This window comes from Saxophila tyrrhenica (assembly GCF_035928015.1).
Source record: "Saxophila tyrrhenica strain CCFEE 5935 chromosome Unknown scaffold_15, whole genome shotgun sequence".
NCBI classification, from domain to species: domain Eukaryota; kingdom Fungi; phylum Ascomycota; class Dothideomycetes; order Mycosphaerellales; family Extremaceae; genus Saxophila; species Saxophila tyrrhenica.
The window spans coordinates 185975-203628 of NW_027041747.1; the positions used below are offsets into that span (position 1 = coordinate 185975).

General features: G+C 55.5%; 7 protein-coding genes across 7 annotated transcripts; 6 read left to right on the forward strand and 1 right to left on the reverse strand.

The window, feature by feature from the left end:
• Window positions 1–147: 147 nt before the first annotated feature.
• Window positions 148–1216, forward strand: LTR77_008695 (uncharacterized protein; the record flags this gene model as incomplete). The annotated part of the gene is made up of 2 exons (XM_064805925.1): window positions 148–1020; window positions 1076–1216. 2 exons carry the CDS (start codon window positions 148–150, stop codon window positions 1214–1216), a joined length of 1014 nt encoding a protein of 337 aa, XP_064655784.1.
• Window positions 1217–2265: 1049 nt separating this feature from the next.
• Window positions 2266–4464, forward strand: UGP1 (UTP-glucose-1-phosphate uridylyltransferase; the record flags this gene model as incomplete). The annotated part of the gene is made up of 3 exons (XM_064805926.1): window positions 2266–2376; window positions 2946–3041; window positions 3097–4464. 3 exons carry the CDS (start codon window positions 2266–2268, stop codon window positions 4462–4464), a joined length of 1575 nt encoding a protein of 524 aa, XP_064655785.1.
• A 608-nt stretch (window positions 4465–5072) lies between these two features.
• LTR77_008697 (uncharacterized protein) lies at window positions 5073–6993 on the forward strand (the record flags this gene model as incomplete). The annotated part of the gene is made up of 2 exons (XM_064805927.1): window positions 5073–5243; window positions 5296–6993. The coding sequence occupies 2 exons, from the start codon at window positions 5073–5075 to the stop codon at window positions 6991–6993; spliced, it is 1869 nt and encodes a 622-aa protein (XP_064655786.1).
• Window positions 6994–7405: 412 nt separating this feature from the next.
• Window positions 7406–8992, forward strand: LTR77_008698 (uncharacterized protein; the record flags this gene model as incomplete). Its single annotated transcript, XM_064805928.1, has 4 exons — window positions 7406–7409; window positions 7464–7724; window positions 7778–8076; window positions 8132–8992. 4 exons carry the CDS (start codon window positions 7406–7408, stop codon window positions 8990–8992), a joined length of 1425 nt encoding a protein of 474 aa, XP_064655787.1.
• A 492-nt stretch (window positions 8993–9484) lies between these two features.
• LTR77_008699 (uncharacterized protein) lies at window positions 9485–11349 on the forward strand (the record flags this gene model as incomplete). Its single annotated transcript, XM_064805929.1, has 4 exons — window positions 9485–9594; window positions 9707–10188; window positions 10258–10642; window positions 10707–11349. The coding sequence occupies 4 exons, from the start codon at window positions 9485–9487 to the stop codon at window positions 11347–11349; spliced, it is 1620 nt and encodes a 539-aa protein (XP_064655788.1).
• Window positions 11350–11556: 207 nt separating this feature from the next.
• On the forward strand, window positions 11557–11963 carry LTR77_008700 (uncharacterized protein; the record flags this gene model as incomplete). The annotated part of the gene is made up of 2 exons (XM_064805930.1): window positions 11557–11709; window positions 11754–11963. The coding sequence occupies 2 exons, from the start codon at window positions 11557–11559 to the stop codon at window positions 11961–11963; spliced, it is 363 nt and encodes a 120-aa protein (XP_064655789.1).
• A 791-nt stretch (window positions 11964–12754) lies between these two features.
• TCB2 (Tricalbin-2) lies at window positions 12755–17260 on the reverse strand (the record flags this gene model as incomplete). Its single annotated transcript, XM_064805931.1, has 3 exons — window positions 12755–14298; window positions 14349–17025; window positions 17078–17260. The coding sequence occupies 3 exons, from the start codon at window positions 17258–17260 to the stop codon at window positions 12755–12757; spliced, it is 4404 nt and encodes a 1467-aa protein (XP_064655790.1).
• Window positions 17261–17654: the final 394 nt, after the last annotated feature.

The window sequence follows — 17654 nt, forward strand, 5'->3', positions numbered from 1 at the left end:
AGTCCTCTCCTGTACAACATCAATCTTCCTGTCTGCAAAAAACTTATCATCACTAGCATTTGTGCCCACTTCGCGGAGATGACCCCCTCGCGATGTCCAGCACTCAACGTCCGCGTCCCGGCCTGCTATCCAGAAGCACCCGCATCCATGGTCCAAGTCAAGAACCTCATGCTTCCCTACTCCATCAACGCGCCCAATGTCTGGAACCAGATCAAGGAGCAGCCTGGCTTCGCCACCGTCTCGGTCTTTTTTCGTAATGGCTTCAACTCTACCGAAGGACAGGACGACCTTTCTGAGAGCATCCACTATGGCAATTTGGCCAAGGCCATCCGAGGATCCAATCCAGGTGGAGGGACGCCCGCTGAGGTACTGGCAGGTGTCGAGCACCTGGTACGCGAGATGGGACGAAGACCAGACGGCCGGAACGTGGTTGAGAGTACAGTCACCGAGCTCCACCTACCAAAGGCGAGCATGACAGGGGATGAGATCTCGTTTACCTGGATTCAGAAAGATGTACGAGATCATGGTCGCGAGAAGTTCGAGACTGTACGCAGGCTGTTTTCGATCCACGACATGCGGCTCATGACGCTGGTCGGAATGAACAAAAACGAGAGAGAGGCGAAGCAGCCGGTCATCGCCAGTCTGGAGTTTGACTACGTTGCTGTGAATGCGCAGCAGCCGGAGAATCGACAGCCATTCCCAGAAGGTGACGTCTTGAGGATTGAGTACTTGCTCACGAAGGTGAGACATCACACATATTCTAGTAGGTCGCAGGCGCTGACAGTCTACAAGCTCATCGAAGACTCCAAATTCGAGACTCTGGAGCTCATGGCACAGCGTGCCATCACCCTGCTCTCACGAGACTTCTGGGACAGAGGCTATGGAAGCCCGAGCGTGCGCCTGCGGTTGGAGAAGCCGAAGGCAATCACTTTTGCAGATGCGGCAGTGGTGGAGCTGTATGTTCCTGCGAGAGACAGCACGACCGAACGTTCACCGGTTCCCAATGGTGCTCCCGATGTTGTGAGTCAGGGGACGAGTCTGCTAATTACGTCGCACATGCTGATGATTTGTGCAGAACATGGAGGACGCCACGAATAAAATCAAGCAGGAGAACGACCAGATCAAGAAGGACGAGGAGCGAGAGCCGGCGATGAGTAACATTCCACCGGCGCCCGTTGCGGGAAATGGTCTTAGAGTGATCAAGCCCTTCATATGAGTATCGCGCTGGCAAATGAGAGGGATCGAGACATTAACGTTCATTGATTGATCGAGGTGTCTTGAAAATTGGAAATATTCACAGTCTCTGAGTTGCGTCAAACAATGTTCTGTCAGAAATCGATAGACGGTCGTGAGTATTGACCACACCATCCGCATGCGTCTCGGCTGCTTTGGGACAACGGTCGCCGCCTGTCTCTCGGTCTTCTGCAACATCAGATGCGGTGAGCAGCCCACGATAGCAAGAGGAACCTACACGTACTTGGCTCCATTTGTGGCGTTGAGGGTACCTGCATATTGCCGATCCCCGACCGGGTTCTGCAGGCTGTTCGTGCAGTGTGTGTTCCTCCGTAAAACGTTCGTGGGAGCGCTGCGATTGAGCTTCACCGGGAGTTATGGCCTCGTGGGTGGGATGTGGCGAGACGTTGGGCCTTGACGCGGCACCACGGGTGAATGGCATGCAAGTAGTCAATACATATCCTGACAGCGGATAGTCTTAGATCTTCTTAAAGTCGGTGTAGAAAAGGCAAACAGGTTGTCTCGGCCGCTCGGTTGTTGATAGCAGTTGCGGGTCCAGGCCAGAGACAGCGGTGGGAGCAGGCAGGCGGATCAGAGAGCCCACGGACACGGGAGGCAATGAACGACCATAAGTGGAGGCCAGACAGTCCAGAGATAGAAGAGCAGTCGGAGGTGGGTTGCGGAGGCAGCCCGTAGTGCGGTAGCGTGCAGATAAATCCCAACCGCAAACTCTAGCTTGGTGGGCAGGAGCTATACCTTAGCCGCTGTTAAAAGTCACCAGGATCGCTTCTGATCGCTCTTCATTCCCATCTTCTTCCCTCTCCCTCTTCCTCACGTCGAAAGCAGTGTCTGTGTGGTACGTGACGAGCTTTCCCGTCACAAAGGTTGGCCTCTTGAGCTCGAGCAACCCCACCAGCGTAAGCTTCACCTCTCGAGCAACATGTTGAAATTTGACTTTCAACAATTTCTGACCCTTCTCCTTCCTCAGAAACATCGACCCTACCACCTCAATAACCACACCACACACGCACAATGGCATCCAAGATCAAGGACGCGCTGCCTTCGCACCTCAAGCCGTCGTCTAACGGCTCATCGGAAGGCTTCGACCAGGGGAGGCATCATGGGAAGTCCCAGTCGCACGTGGTAAGTTCATACTTTTCTTCAGCGCTGTTTGCTGGTTGGCGAACCACGTTTTGCACGGCATTAGTACACTTGCATTTGCTGGGAGACGGTGGGAGAAAGCTGGCGAGGCTCGAATGAGCTGTCGCAGCCTTGAGATTACACTCAATGGCAGCATCCCGGATGCCTCGCCGAACCCAGCAGATATGACCAGCAGACTTCAGCCATTCCACCGGGCCTCTTGAAGCTTCCGAGCTCTTTTGGAAAGTAATGCTTCCACAAGGTCACCGGCAGTGGGCCAAGCACCAAGACTACGACGTCGGGAAAGTGGCTCGAGCGTGACGACTTCGTTTGCACATGTGAAACGAAGGACTGGGTCGTCCGATGACTTGGAAGATCCCGGTCGTGTGTTCTGCGAACTGTCCGATATATCACCACCACGACACGTTGACTGGATATAGAGGGCCGCAGCGGCCATCTGCACTGCTTCTTGACGTCCATAGATCCTCACATTCTTACACCCTTGCGAGCACCCTGCAACGATTAGCACGCTCAATATGCAGAAACGGCTAACCAATGGCTCCAACGATCAGGCCTTCGAGAACACCTCCACCTCAGTTGCTGCATCCCAGATGCGCAATGCCCTCAACAACCTCGCCGACACGGTTACCGACCCGAAGGACAAGCAGGTATGTTAAGAAAAGCCTCCAAAAGCTGGAAACAGAATATTGACAATGGATGCAGAGGTTCGAGACTGAGATGGACAACTTCTTTGCTCTCTTCCGCCGCTACTTGAACGACAAGGCCAAGGGCAACGAGATTGAGTGGTCGAGGATCTCCCCTCCAAAGGCCGAGCAGGTGGTGGACTACGACTCCCTGGGCAACTCAGACTCTGTCGACTTCTTGAACAAGCTCGCGGTGCTCAAGCTCAATGGCGGTCTCGGAACCTCCATGGGCTGCGTTGGCCCCAAGTCGGTCATCGAAGTCCGTGATGGCATGTCCTTCCTCGATCTCTCAGTCCGCCAGATCGAGTACCTCAACCGCACATACGACGTCAACGTCCCGTTCGTGCTCATGAACTCCTTCAACACCGACGCCGACACCGCCAACATCATCAAGAAGTACGAGGGCCACAACATCGACATTATGACCTTCAACCAGTCCCGTTACCCCCGTATCCTCAAGGACTCCCTCCTCCCTGCGCCGAAGAACGCCAACTCTCAGATCTCCGACTGGTACCCACCAGGCCACGGTGATGTGTACGAGTCCCTCTACAACTCCGGCATCCTCGACAAGCTCCTCGAGCGCGGCATCGAGATCCTCTTCCTTTCCAACGCCGACAACCTTGGTGCGGTCGTTGACCTGAACATCCTCCAGCACATGGTGGAGACAAAAGCAGAGTACATCATGGAGTTGACGCCCAAGACGAAGGCGGACGTCAAGGGCGGCACAATCATCGACTACGAGGGCCAGGCTCGTCTGCTCGAAATCGCACAGGTGCCGAAGCAGTACGTGAACGAGTTCAAGAGCATCAAGAAGTTCAAGTACTTCAACACCAACAACGTCTGGATGAACCTGCGCGCCGTCAAGCGGGTCGTAGAGAACAATGAGCTCGGCATGGAGATCATCCCGAACGGCAAGAGCATTCCCGCGGACAAGAAGGGCGAGGCAGACGTCAGCATCGTGCAGCTCGAGACGGCTGTCGGTGCCGCCATCCGCCACTTCAGCAACGCCCACGGTGTGAACGTCCCACGCAGGCGCTTCTTGCCCGTCAAGACCTGCTCCGACCTCATGCTCGTCAAGTCGGACCTCTACACCCTCAAGCACGGCCAGCTCATGATGGACCCGAACCGCTTCGGCCCAGCGCCGCTCATCAAGCTCGGCAACGACTTCAAGAAGGTGTCCAGCTTCCAGTCCCGCATCCCGTCCATCCCGAAGATCCTCGAGCTTGACCATCTCACCATAACCGGTGCGGTCAACCTTGGCCGCGGGGTAACGTGCAAGGGCACTGTCATTATCGTGGCGACCGAGGGCTCGACCATCGACATCCCGCCGGGCTCTGTGCTGGAGAACGTGGTGGTGCAGGGCAGCTTGCGTCTGTTGGAGCACTAGGTTTGGAGTCAGGGCAGGCCGTTCTGGTGATGGTACTGTACTGCGAATGAAGAATGGTCATGGGCATAATTGTGCTTTGATGCGATGTGCGGTGTTGGTTCAGCTGTGCTGGCCAACCGATGTTATAGAAAAGGCAATATGGGCATGGCATTGGCGTGATGGATGTCTTTGTCCACCCTTGATGAAGACTGTAGTCAGAATGAAGTATAGATGTGAATGGAATTCCTGAATCTCTGCTCTTTTGAGCTTAATCTGTAACATGATGTCTTTTTTTTGACTTGAGCATGTGCTTGCTTTGCCTGCTCCCATTCGAGCAGTCACAGCGCTAGTGTGACGTCGGCGTGCTGCATACTGTGCTTTAGGTCATTACACCTGACCAGCTGCCATACCCATGTGAAACACCGTCGGGTGCTCTCGGAGGGACCACTCTTCCTGCTCTGACTCCTTCTTCAGCCCTGCATTCCATGCGACCAAGAAGGCGAAGACGAAACCAACAACTCGGTTGAGGGGCCGACTGCGACTCATCCGCCGTCAGTCGCTTGTTTGGCATCGTTGAAGCTCAGGTAGAGTCGCACACCTTCCGGCGACGACAACTCAGCGAGACGAGCATGAACGGCCCTTCAGTGTCGCCAGGCGGCGCGCAAGCAGAGAAGGCGGACCAGCACGAGCAGGATGTCGAGAACCGCGAAGCATACCAGTACTGGGGCTACCTATTCAAGCCGGATAAGACAGGCTCGGATCGCCTGAAGAGCCTACTGAGAGGTCTGAAAGACGTGATGGTAGGCAACGCAGTCCCATAGTTTGAGCGCTATCACTGACACATAGGCGCAGAACGAGCACCACGAACCCTACGACAGCCCAGACCTTACGCCTACACAATTGGCGAGCTTCTACCGCGAGCTGCATGGGAACTACGACCAGCTGTTCCTCGGGACGCCGAGCGAGAGTATAGCATTCATCTACAAGTCTCTGGGGTGTCTGCACAGCTTACAGCCGCTGTCGCATTCGACCGCGTTCACCGACCCGACTGTGCCTGCGCTGAAGACTGAAGGATGGATCATGTGGCAGACTATCCAGCTGCTGCTGGGTCCAGAAGAGCACTCCAGCTTTCTAATGGAGGCGGTACAGAAATGGGATGTCAAGGACCCGCAGAGTGGAGAGGTGTTCCCGAAGATCCTGCCACGGCAGTGCTTTCCTGTGGAGCCGGACAAGCACATGGTGGCGTGGTATGAAGGCGTATCGGAGCGATTGAGAAGGGAGGCAGAGGAAGAGGAACATCAGAGGGACATCGAAGCGGAGCAGGCTGAGCAGAAACGATTGCACCCCAAGAAGGAGGAAGTAGAGGACGATGAGGGGTCGGTGGACTCGAGAGGTCCTGCGCTGGCGTACTTCCGCAATCCGCTGTTTCGGCATGTGGATGGGCGGCCGTCGATTGTGAGGCGCAATAGCAAGCGTCCGCAGCTCAGTCCGCGGCCGACCGTGATAGATAAGGGTAAGGGGGCTGCGACTACCATGGGCCATGTCATTCGCAACATCGGCAGTCCGCATTTGTGGGATGGACGGCACCCGAGCAAGAGTCAAAGTCGTGAGCGCGATCGGTATGGCAAGCGGAGGACGAGTCTGCCGGACAATCGATACTCGCAACCTAGCGAGCCTCCCACTTCAGCTGGATATGATGCCTCGTTCGGGCCGGGCTACAGCAAGCAATCGCGAAGACGAAGCGGACAAGTGGACCATCCGCCTTCCGGATCTTCTGGCGAGGATGAGCCACCGCCGGGTGTGTCGCCACGACCCGGTTCACACTACCAAAGCCATCAGCAGTCTGCCGACGAACGTGACCCGACTATTAGGCATAGTCGCAGCCACGAGCCGACGCCGAGTCAGAAGGAGTATCCTGACTACTTCCACGGCTTTGACGATCCATCCCGGCGCAACTCTACCTACGACAGCGCCAGTCCAGCTCCGTCTGCAAATGGCGTCGGCCCGTCCTTTGGCCCATCTGCCAGCCCACTGTTCGCGTCGCACGTAGCCAAGCAGCCTCAACCTGCTCCTCCACCGCAGCCTCGATTCCAGTCCGGGGAGCAGTGGGGACCACCTCGCAAGGCCCCCTCCGTACGACGGGCGCAGGAGAGACCGTACAGCCGCTCACCAGACCCTTCTTCCCGCCACCGCGACGACAGAGACAGAGATTCCCGCCACCATTCCTCCCGCGACCGCCGCCCGCGCTACGAACAGTCTCCGTCACGTATGCACGACGACTCGCCTCATACCAGCCAGCCCGGCTTCCCACCCATGGGTCCACCACCCGATGACCATGGTCGAAGGGGCAGCGGAGCACCAAGCCAAGGACATTTGCCAGGGAGAGATCGGAGGAGCCATAGGTATAGTGGCAGCGACGCTAGTGCGTACAGTGGTGCGGAGGACAGGGACAGAGATCGGGATAGGAGGAGTAGCAGGCCGAAGCAGACGCGGTTCTCGGCGGGAGTTGATGGGAGGAGGTATCCTAATGAGACGCCTTGGAGGAGTTGAGGGGCGGACATGACTTCACGATGGTTTGGCGGGTATGATACGAGCTACGAGATACGAATAGGTAGATAGTGCTATGCTACTCACTTCTTTGGATCCAGCCCGGTGTCGGGGGCCTTCTGATAATGCTTGACTCGAGGGCGCGATAAGAGGTGAATGTTGGCCGGCGTGTGCCGATTTGTGATCTCGCTCTTTCGGGAAGTTCGAGGCGGCAAACTATCGCTCGACATGAGCTTGTGCACGTGACAGATACATTCTCCGACGGAAGATGCACATCAATTACTATTGCACTTGTCCTTCGACTTCTAGGTGCTTGAGGTAGCGCTGGCCCAGGTCCCGACTCAACGGCGCAGTCAAATTCACGATTGCAGACATAGTCAACCTCTCGATTGCTGGCATCACGAGCGAAGCAACCATGCGTACGCCGACTACTTTCTTCCATCCTGAACGAGAATACTTATGAACCAAGGCAGATTCTCGCTTCACGGGCCTCCGCGATCGATTGAATCAAGATCCAGGCCTGCCGCTCTCCAACCCGACAACTTCATACTGGCAGCAACCGGAATCGGAGCAAGTCGCCACGATACAGTCGGCTTCTCTGCCTGGTGAGACGGATGTTGTGATTATCGGATCTGGCATCACTGGTTGTAGCATCGCGGAGCACCTGCTGTCCAACGATGGGGATGTCCGCGTTACGGTCCTCGAAGCGCGCAACATCTGCTCTGGTGCTACAGGTCATTCGCACCGCTGAGATGAGTTCGACCGCCCGCTGATCAAAGAAATGCAGGTCGAAATGGCGGCAACATCAAGGCCGTTCCAGAACATAGCATTGCAGAGCTGGGTGCAGAGAAAGCACGAGATATTGTGCATTTCACTTTGGCGAACGTTGAGGCCTTGCTCAAGCTGAACGACGGACTATCACCGGCTTTGCAGAAGGCTGGGGAAGTGCGGCGGGTAGAGACGATGAATGTGTTTACGACGCAAGCTGGATTCGATGAGTTTTCTGCGGCTGTTAGGGAGTTTGATGATGCGTACCCTGAGCTTCGGGGGCGTGGGCGGCTCGTTGAGAGGGAGGAGTTGGGATCTGTGAGTTCGATGACCTTTTGTCTGTTGAGTTGCATGAGCTTACGGTGAACGACAGAAACATGGCATACACAACGCAGTTGGGGGCTATCTCGCCTCGGCTGGAGCTGGGTGGCCGTATCGTTTGATCACGGGCATTTTTGCGGAACTGTTACAGCGACACTCCGACCGTTTCAGCATCGAGGCGCAAACGCCGGTGCAGAATATAGACTCTACGAACGCCGGCGGCTACCTCATACAAACATCTCGCGGTCCGATCAAAGCAAAGACGATTATCCACGCAACCAACGGCCACGCAGCGCACCTACTCCCTGGCCTTCGAGGTCCGCTGTTCCCCGTCAGAGGGCAGATGACAACACAGATGCCGACCGCAGTCTCCGAAAAGTATGCCGGTGGGCGTTCATGGAGCCTGACATACGACCACGGCTTCGACTACGTGATTCAGAGTCCTTCATCAAACGAAATATTCGCTGGCGGTGGGCTTGGTCAAGCTTACGAGCGTGGTCTGGCGGAGATAGGTAATACCGACGACAGCGTGAACAGCGTGCTTGCGCTGGCGCATATGGGAGGGGCGATGAATGCTGTCTTCGGCATTGAGCCTGATAGAGCCATGACTTCAGGAGTCAAGAGTGCCTGGACAGGCATCATGGGCTTCACATCCGATGGCCTGCCGCTGGTAGGTAGACTGCCGCAGGAAGCAACGATGCGGCAAGGACAGGGTGAATGGATCTCTGCTGGCTTCAATGGTTATGGCATGGTAAACGCCTGGCTATGCGGGAAGCATGTAGCAGAATCTGTGCTTGACAAGGAGAAGCCAGAATTCGTTCCAAAGGCGTACGAGGTGTCGCTGGAGCGATTGAAGGGTATGAGCGCCGATGACGGGGCGAATTATTGGATCGCAGCGCTGGGCTTGGACTAGGCTTGACTCTCAAAAAGTCAGCAGTGAAAGCAGCCCCGTAGGTTAGAGTGAGTCGTAGAATAGATGTTCTCACAGATTGCAATCGCCTCGCGTCGAGAGTAAGATAGCCTTTTTGACTGCAATGGGGTCTCGGAAAAGGCTGCCAGATATGTTCGATTGGCCGCTTTCACTGTCTCTTGCTTGACTCTGATATCTCGCGAGTCAGTTTAGAGTTGCGTGCATGCATGGCCATGTGGCCGCCAGAGGCTAGGCCGGCGAACGAGTTCCACCCCGCCTTCTCGTCCTTCATCTAGCCGCCGATAAGAGGGAATAAGAGGCAGAGCGTTGATAGCGGAATTGCGGGCGGCAGGACATACTGAAGATGGACTAGGTTTGTGATACAGCAGCAGGGCAGATAAGGGAGTGGTTTGTTGACATATATGTAGTTGGTGTTTGAGCCTGAGAGCGAGTTTATCGGTTTTCGTAACGACTTTGAAGCATTGTACGATCACTATGGAAGACCAAATGGAAGTCGACTTCCCACCTGGCACTGTTCGTCTCGAAAGATTGCTTGATAGGAAGCATGGCGAGATCATCCTTCATCCGATCCCAAGCAGTGATCCGTGAGTGCTCCCCGTCTTCAAATGCGTTGACGTTGTCTTTTTTGGATTGCCGTGCAAATGCAGCATCAACAGGAACCTGAGTATGGAATTAATCGCTAACGATTTGACACAGCAACGATCCGTTAAACTGGTCGCAATGGTACAAAGCACTCCACTACGGCCTGGTGTCCTTCTACGTCCTTATCGTCTTCATCAACGTCGACATCGGGTCGGTGATATGGGGAGATCTCAATACAGATCTGGGAATCTCCTTCGCCTCAATGTCGGCTTCTTTTGGTGTAAATTGTGCTGGACTGGCACTGGGCTGCGTACTCTTCATCCCCTTTGCCTTGAAGTTCGGACGCCGATCGATATACCTCGTCTCCATTGCTGTCAGCATGGCGACGGCTATCTGGCAAGGAAGGTTGCAAACCACTGGCGATCTCATCGGAGCAAACTTTGTGGCCGGACTGGCTGGATCGATTGCGGAAGCCATCTGCCAGATGACAATTGCGGATGTGTTCTTCGTCCACCAACGGGCGACCTGCAACGGTATATACCTGCTCATGACGACCACCGGATCCTTCTTAGCGCCAGTCGCTGCCGGATACTCAGGTAAGCAATGTTAAGCAAAAGGGTGCCTCTTGTCTTAAAGACTGTCTACTGACCCCTTTATCCATCTAGCGCAGAGCCAGGGCTTCAGATGGATTTGGTGGTGGACGACCATCCTGTGTGGAATCTGTCTCCTCGCCTTCGTATTCCTATATGAGGACTCGAAGTACAGTCCGATCGACGTCGGACAGGCACCGGCAGCGACCGAAGAGCGAGTGAACAGCATCTCAGCCAACGATGGCAAGATCAGTGATGACAAAATGGCCCAGCTGGGTATCAGCACGACATCAACTTCAAGACACTTCGACAGTGCCATCAAGCGGAAGACTTACCTCCAACGCCTTGCGCTCTTCCAACCGGGTGCCTTCGACGGAGACTGGCGACTGGTCCTACGCCACACGTACCAACCATTTTACATCCTCTTCACCTTTCCTGCGATCGCTTTTACAGCATTGATGTGACCTCACCCCTTCTGTTCCACTTGTCGAGACATCTGCTAACCATTCTGTTCATCACTTTAGGTACGGTTCAGTCCTCGCCTGGTTCAGCGTCATCGTCAACGTGTACTCCACATATTACACATACCCTCCTTACAACTTCGGCTCCGTCGGCATCGGTCTCATGAACCTCCCACCCTTCATCGGATCCGTGCTCGGGTCGCTATACGGCGGTCTGTTCAACGATTGGCTTACCGTCCGCCTCGCACGACGTAACAACGGCATCTTCGAACCGGAAATGGTCCTTTGGGTCGCTGTCCCTGCAGTCTTTACTCTTCCGGCGTCGCTTCTCCTCTTTGGCTTGCCCACAGCGTACGGCATGCCTTGGATAGTAGCCTGTATTGGGTCCGCGATGTTCGGCTTCTCCATGACCGCGCTCTGGGACGCTGCGCTCACATATGCAATGGACTGTTATGCGGATATAATCGGCGACGCCATGATCAGCGTCTGCTTCGTTCGGAACGTCTGCGCCACTATCGTAGCAGTATGCTTCTCGTACTGGGTCGAGGGCATGGGCTTGGTGGGCTTGCACGTCCTCTCTGCTGTTCTCGCTTTTGTGACAGCGGCGACCACCTTCCCGATGATTGTTTGGGGTAAGGCAGCTCGACGCTGGACCGAGAAGAGGCTGGTGAAGATGACTGCCAGGCAGTTTGGAGGCCGGGGATGAAGGAATCTTCAGATAGTCTCCGGGCCAAAGCTGCTCGTTCGTCCTGCGTGACTTCTAGCAAAGATACATTAGAGGAACGACGCCTACCTTTACAACCTCACCTCACCTCACCTACCTTATGCACAGTAGAAGTCACTACAGCCGCGGCGGACAGCCTCCCCTCACAGAGCTTCGCGACAAGCATAGCCAAAGCCAAAGCACTCTAAGATGCCGACAATCTCGAAGCCTGTGCCGAAGAGTGCGAGCAGCTTCTTCAAGAACAAGATGCGCCCTGCCACTACAGGATCGAAGCGTTCGTTCTCCACGGGGCTTGCTGCGAATATGCCACGGACATGGCCGAGTGTTACCACGGAGCGAAAGGTTTGTAGCAAGAAGCGCGCAACTTCGTCCCGGGTCCCTACCAGGCAACCAAAGACCACTTCGCGGACCTCCAGGACTCCATCGATTCGTTGTACGACGTTTGGAAAGAGAAGGCTGAAGAAAGCGGAGTCGAGGAAGAAGACGAGTACGTCGATGAAGAGCAGGTGTCGATGGATGCTGAGGCAGCTGACAAGGACGCTCCAGAGGTCGCTGAGGCGGCAAACGACAAAGACGCTCCGAGGCCGCTGAGATAGCAGAGAGCGGAAATGACGTGGCTGCTAGCGCGCACCACGAGGCAGTCGATGCGAAGGAGAAGGAAGCTGTCGTTGAGATGCCGAAGAGCGGAGGTGATACGGGTTCAGCGGCGTGTAACGTGGTGCCATCGGTACAAAGGAGGTCGGAGGGACAGAAGCTGGCGCAGACTCTAGCGAGAAGGGCAAAGTAAAGCAAGCAGACGTAGTAAGCAAGAGCGCACAACTTCGGTGATAGACCGTAGCCGGCATGTGCAATCATTAGAAGGGTAACAAGTGTCAGCAGGAGTTGTGAGTACCTTAGTAGGGAAGAAAGCGTGCTGTTGAGTCGAGATGCGGGGACTGCTCATCACGTGCACGCCTGAGGGAGTCGGGTAGGATAAATCGCAGTCCAATCCACGTACACACGTTGTCCGATTCTTCGAGCCAAAGCTCCTTCCTCGTCCTATGTGACTTCTAGCAAAGATACAGTAGAAAGGAAGTTCCAAGCATAACACAATGGTATCTCAACGTAAGGAAAAAGCTCCACCCTCCATCAATCACCTCAACTGACTCGGACCCTGATCACGCACGCTGACGCTCCGACCTCTGGCTTGAGGGGCGGGAAAAATTCGCTCACCACGTGGGCCGACGTGCTCCTCCTCCTGCTCCCACAAACTCGGTGCATCGACAGAGTCCGTCCGCATATACAGCGAGCCGACCGAGTTGCGGAAAGCCTCTCGCCCTTCCTGGTAGACCCTCCTCGTCCCATGCTTGAGCTTTTCTTTAGAGGCAACGCCCTTGACGTGTGGCTCCTAACCAGACGGCGTGACGCTTCTCTCTTTCCTGCTTACGAGCCTTCCGAGATGCTTCTTGTTGGCTGGTGATTCCGGCGCCAGGCTTGTGGGGCGAGTGCTACTCGCGTCCGTGGGCATGAAGGACGACCGGACGATAACAACACCAGTGCCGACCTTGATCTCCTGCGTCCCGCCCGATGACTGGTCGTTGACGTAAAATCCAGCTTCGCCGAGATCGTCCGCGGAGCCAAAGGTGTGAGAGTGTAAGACGTGAATGCGGAACTGCTGGTCGGCGTTGCATGGCACCTTCTTGGTCTCGTCATCATATACGACCTCTCCAGTCTTAGTCTTGACAGCCTTCGTCTTCAGCACTTCCTTCAGGCCCTTGGAAGAGTCATGCAGCACTTTGACTTCGAGCTTAGTATCAGCTTGGAATCCAGTCGCGCTAAGAACTGAGATCGTCGCCGTGCCTTGATCAACAGCAGTCGGACTCTGCGGACCTTGCCCAAAGCTGCGCTGTCGCTGATGCGGAGTACTCGGCAGCGGCTTGCCATTTGGTTCACCAACATCCATGCTTGTATCACGCATATCAGCAATGCCACCAGTGACCTCTTGCGAATTCTGCTGAGCATGCTGGCTGGAAGATGTGCGCTTGAACCGGCTGCCCAGGAAGCTTGCACCTTTCGCAACACCTCCGCCAACGAACGTGGCACCCTTGACCGGCGCGCCAATGATCTTGCCGGGAGCCGCAAAAGTGCCGGAGAATGTGGAAGAGCCTTGCCGTGAGCGCGTCACGTAGTCTGGCTTAAAGAGCATCTTCAGCCTCACGGCACCGCTCTTGCCATCGAGATTGAGTCGCACTTCTTCCGCTTGGAAGGGCTCCAGAGCGTTCAGGCTGATGACAGAAGCACCGAGATGATCCGCTTTGTCGGCAAAGTCCCAGTCATAGACATCGACCTTGAAGTCAGCGGCAGTCCGGCTCCGGATTGGCACTTCAAAGTATTCATTCCATGCTGGGTGCAGAGTCTTCTTGACGGTCTTTGTCTTGAACACCTCCTTGCCATCAAGAAGGAACTTGCAGTACGGATCCGAGTAGCCATTGCGATCGGCAGCTGGAAGATCAGCGGCGTCCAGAACTTCCACTCGGAGATTGCCAGCATTGTTGAAGCTTTCGCTCGGATCGAGCTGCATCTTGACCGGCAAGAAGCGCATCGAGACCGTGATCTTGCTCTCGCGGCCATCCTTGCCTCTCAAGCTGATCTGCGTTGGTGTGTACAGGCAGCGTTTAAGAGTGTCAAGAGTGGGACCTTGGATCTTGGCTTTGATGTCGTCTTCGTCGTCCTCGCCTTTGTTGTCGATCTCGGATACCAATCGCAGTGTGATGCGTGAAAGGTCCAGTTCGCGCACCATGGCATCCCCAGTCTCGTTGAAGTTGTAAGTCGTAGACTTGATCTTGCCGGTGGAGTAAGCAGGGTACAGCATGTCGTCCATGAGGACTTCGAGATGGGTCCCGGTCTGCGCCAGCTGGCCGTCGATGATCTTGAAGACGATGAGACCAGATTCTGTGATCCATTAGCAAAATGCGCGACCTCTGAGTGCAGGCCAAGCTCACCGTATCTAGTCAAATCATCCTTCTCGATCCTGACCTTCGGCACCTCAGCGTGTTTGACCTCGTCCGTCTCCGTCTGCTCCTTCTCATTGCGGGCCAACGCCTTGGCCATGTCGTTCTCGGTGCTCTTGCTTGTCGATGCTGTCTTGACACTGGTATTCGTACCAGCAGTATCGCTCCTAGCGTGCTGCGGGCCGGTAGGTGTCGTACCATTTTCCATGCTTGGCCGCCCTGCGGTGTCAAGGCTTGTCCGAGCTTTCTCTTCTTCCTGCTCCTCCTCGGGGTCAATAACATTCAGTGTTGGGTAGAAAGCAATAGTGAAGTTCAATGTGCCCTTTGGTGCGCTGTTGCCGACACGGAGCTGAGAGGAGATCACCTCGTTCTTGCTGTCGTGTATCATGTACTCGCCATCATCTCCTTGCTGAATGTAGTCTGACGCGGCGACCTCGACCTGGCCAAGGGTCCGGTCCTTGCCAACATTCTCCTCGTCCATGCACTCGACAACCAGCTTCTCTCTCGCAGAGTGTACTGGGACGTAGAAGATCTCGTCGAAAGCCGGGCTGAGGTTGTTCTTCCAGGTGACTGTCCGGGCCTTCTGAATACCTGACAGCAGCACGCGAGCGTACGGATCAGACTTGCCAACAGTGTCGAGATTCTTCAGGTCTTTGGCGGATTTGAAGTGGACGCGCATCACACCAATCGGCGTGACATACCCACCACCCAGCAGTGCACCTTTCATGGCGACCGGCTTCCATTGGAGAGTCATCTTCGCACGGCCAGTCTTTGCCCCCGCAAGGTTGAACCATTCCTGGCCCTTCGCATCAAGCTCGATCAAGTCGTCAAGCTTTATTTGGTAGGAACCCAGGATAGGATCGGTGGCCAGATCGCGGTCGTCTTTGATGACGAGGCCCAGCTTAGCCTTCTTGCGGTCCGTAATGAGCAGCTCCTTGGTAGCGTCTGGGAAGATCGGTTTGTTCGTACGCTTAAGCTTTTGCGATACTTGCACTTCCTTCCCGTTAAGAAGGAGCACGGCATATGGATTGAGCGAGCCAATGAGAGACTTTGTCCCATCGAGATCCTTGGCCTGCTCGACAGTGAACTTGGCGATACCAGTTGTGCTCTCTGGTGGAGGCACATCAGGCCCACCTTCCACTTTTTGGCCTTCAAGCACTGGAAAGAAGCGGATATCGCACTGTACGACACCGCGAGGTCGGCCGTTGGCGATGACTTCGAGCTGTTGGTTCTCGTGCTCGGGGTCGGTTTCAATCTGCTCAAGGTTGAATGTTGCCGCGCCCAGCTCCTTATCCTTGCGGTATTCGTTGTAGTCGTAGACCTGAATAGTTAGAGGCTCGCGCAAGCTGGTGAGGATGACATTGACAGTTTCGTTCCATCTCGGGTTGGCATTCTGCTCCACTGTCTTCGTCTTGCCCAGAGGATCACGGTTGTTGATGCTGAGGACTGCGTACGGATCGGGAGTTCCAGAGAACTTGTCTGGGTTCTTGAGGCCGTGGGCACCGTGGAAGGTAACTTGCAGTACACCGATGGCCTGGTCGACTGGGTTGCCGGCAAGCATTTTCGCAACTTCAATAGGGAAGACATTCGGGTCGTACATCATCGGCGCCAAACTAGAATGGATCATCTCCTGAATGAAGGTTTCAAGTCCGGGGATGAAGTTGATATCGAAGCCGAGCATGTCACCACCAAGCGGCTTGCAGACGTAGTCGAACTTGGGCTTGCCGAGGAAAGATATCTCGACGCGCTCGATGTGCGGGAAGGGTAATTGGAGCTTGACCTTGACTCGCATGACACCCTCGCAAGCCATGTCTTCCACAATGACATCCAGACCTTTCGATATCATAGCCTTGCCGACTCGGACTTCCAGCACGACCTTGGGGTTCACTTTGTTCTTGATCTGGCGGGCCGTCAAATCCGCAGTGTCGTTTGGCGTGAAGCTAAATTTCCAGTCCATCAGAACCGTATCATCGTCGGCGCGTGCGTATGTTCGGACGTGCTCCAGCCGCGGTGGCTTCGTGCCGAGCGTAAAGAACTTCATCCTCATGCTGTCTAGGAAGGCGGGAGTAGTAGTACTGAGCACTTGATCGACCGACTGAATGATCGTTGCGCAAAGCACCGGCGCGTAGATTGGCCAGAACTTGGTCAAGAAGCTGTTGATCCACTCCAAGGTCTCGGTGTCAGTATCAAGCTTCGCCTTGGCCAATTCTCGGTTGACATCGTCTCTGAAGTTGCGCCGTACGCGTCGAATAGATGTCCTGTAGTAGGTTCCACAAGCCGCCATGACGAGAAATACCCATCCGAGACCACCTCCGAGCACCGCAACCACCCACGATGAGAGACAGGCAAAGACTATCACCGCAGCATTGTGGTACCAGTCGCCAAAGAATTTGTCGTCCAGCTTGCCCTCTAGGAAGTCTTGGTGGTCCAGCATAGTACCCTCGTCCTCGTCCTTGGGGTTACCGAAACGCGGCGCCCAGCCAGTCTTGGAGTAGACATTGTCCTCATCCTTCGAAATGTCGCCATTGGCACTGGTCGGAGAAGCAGCAGCAAGAGCGCCGTCTTTGCTGGGAGGTGGGAGGTCGTAGCCGGCGGTCTGGCCATCGTCCTGGTCGGTGATGAGCGCAGCAGTCTGGTGTTTGCGGTGGGGGCGGTCGACTGGGGCGTGCTGCACCGCTGTCAGCTTGGCGAATGACACTCCCTATACCTGCTTCACCTACCGCCTTCATCTGCGCCTTCTTCTGCTCTGGGCTCGCGTCCGGGTCAAACTCGAACGCGGCGGCACCAGCAGCTTGGGACTGCTTCATAAGCATATCCTCGGCTGCGCGAGCATCGACGCTGCTGTTCGGGTCGCGCGAGGCCTCAATGGCGCCCTGGGTCTTCAACTCTTCCGCTGAAGCCATCTTGGTCGAGTGTAGTCGAACGGGCGCTTGAAAGAGGAGGTCGGACGCGTGATGTCCAGCTCAGCAGCAAACCCAATGGCGGGTCAGCAGCTCGAGGCCTCCCGAAACGCCGAGCTGGGCCTTCTGATGGCGAGGCCGCTGGACACTGGCGATATCGAATGTTGGGGTTCAAGGAGGGCGGGGAGTAATGAGGGTGGTGCTGTTCCGTAGGGGGGTGGTGAGAGGGGGTGGGGGGTCGGAAGAGGTGGTGGTCGTGGTCGTACGTTTGGAAGTGGTGAAGCTTGGGCGCGGGCGGAGCTGGACAGCTTTTGCCGATCCCAGATTGCGTAGGAGCTTTCCTTGTCGATCCTCTCTTCTTCACATGCGACAACCCTTTCGACACAGTCCGGGACGA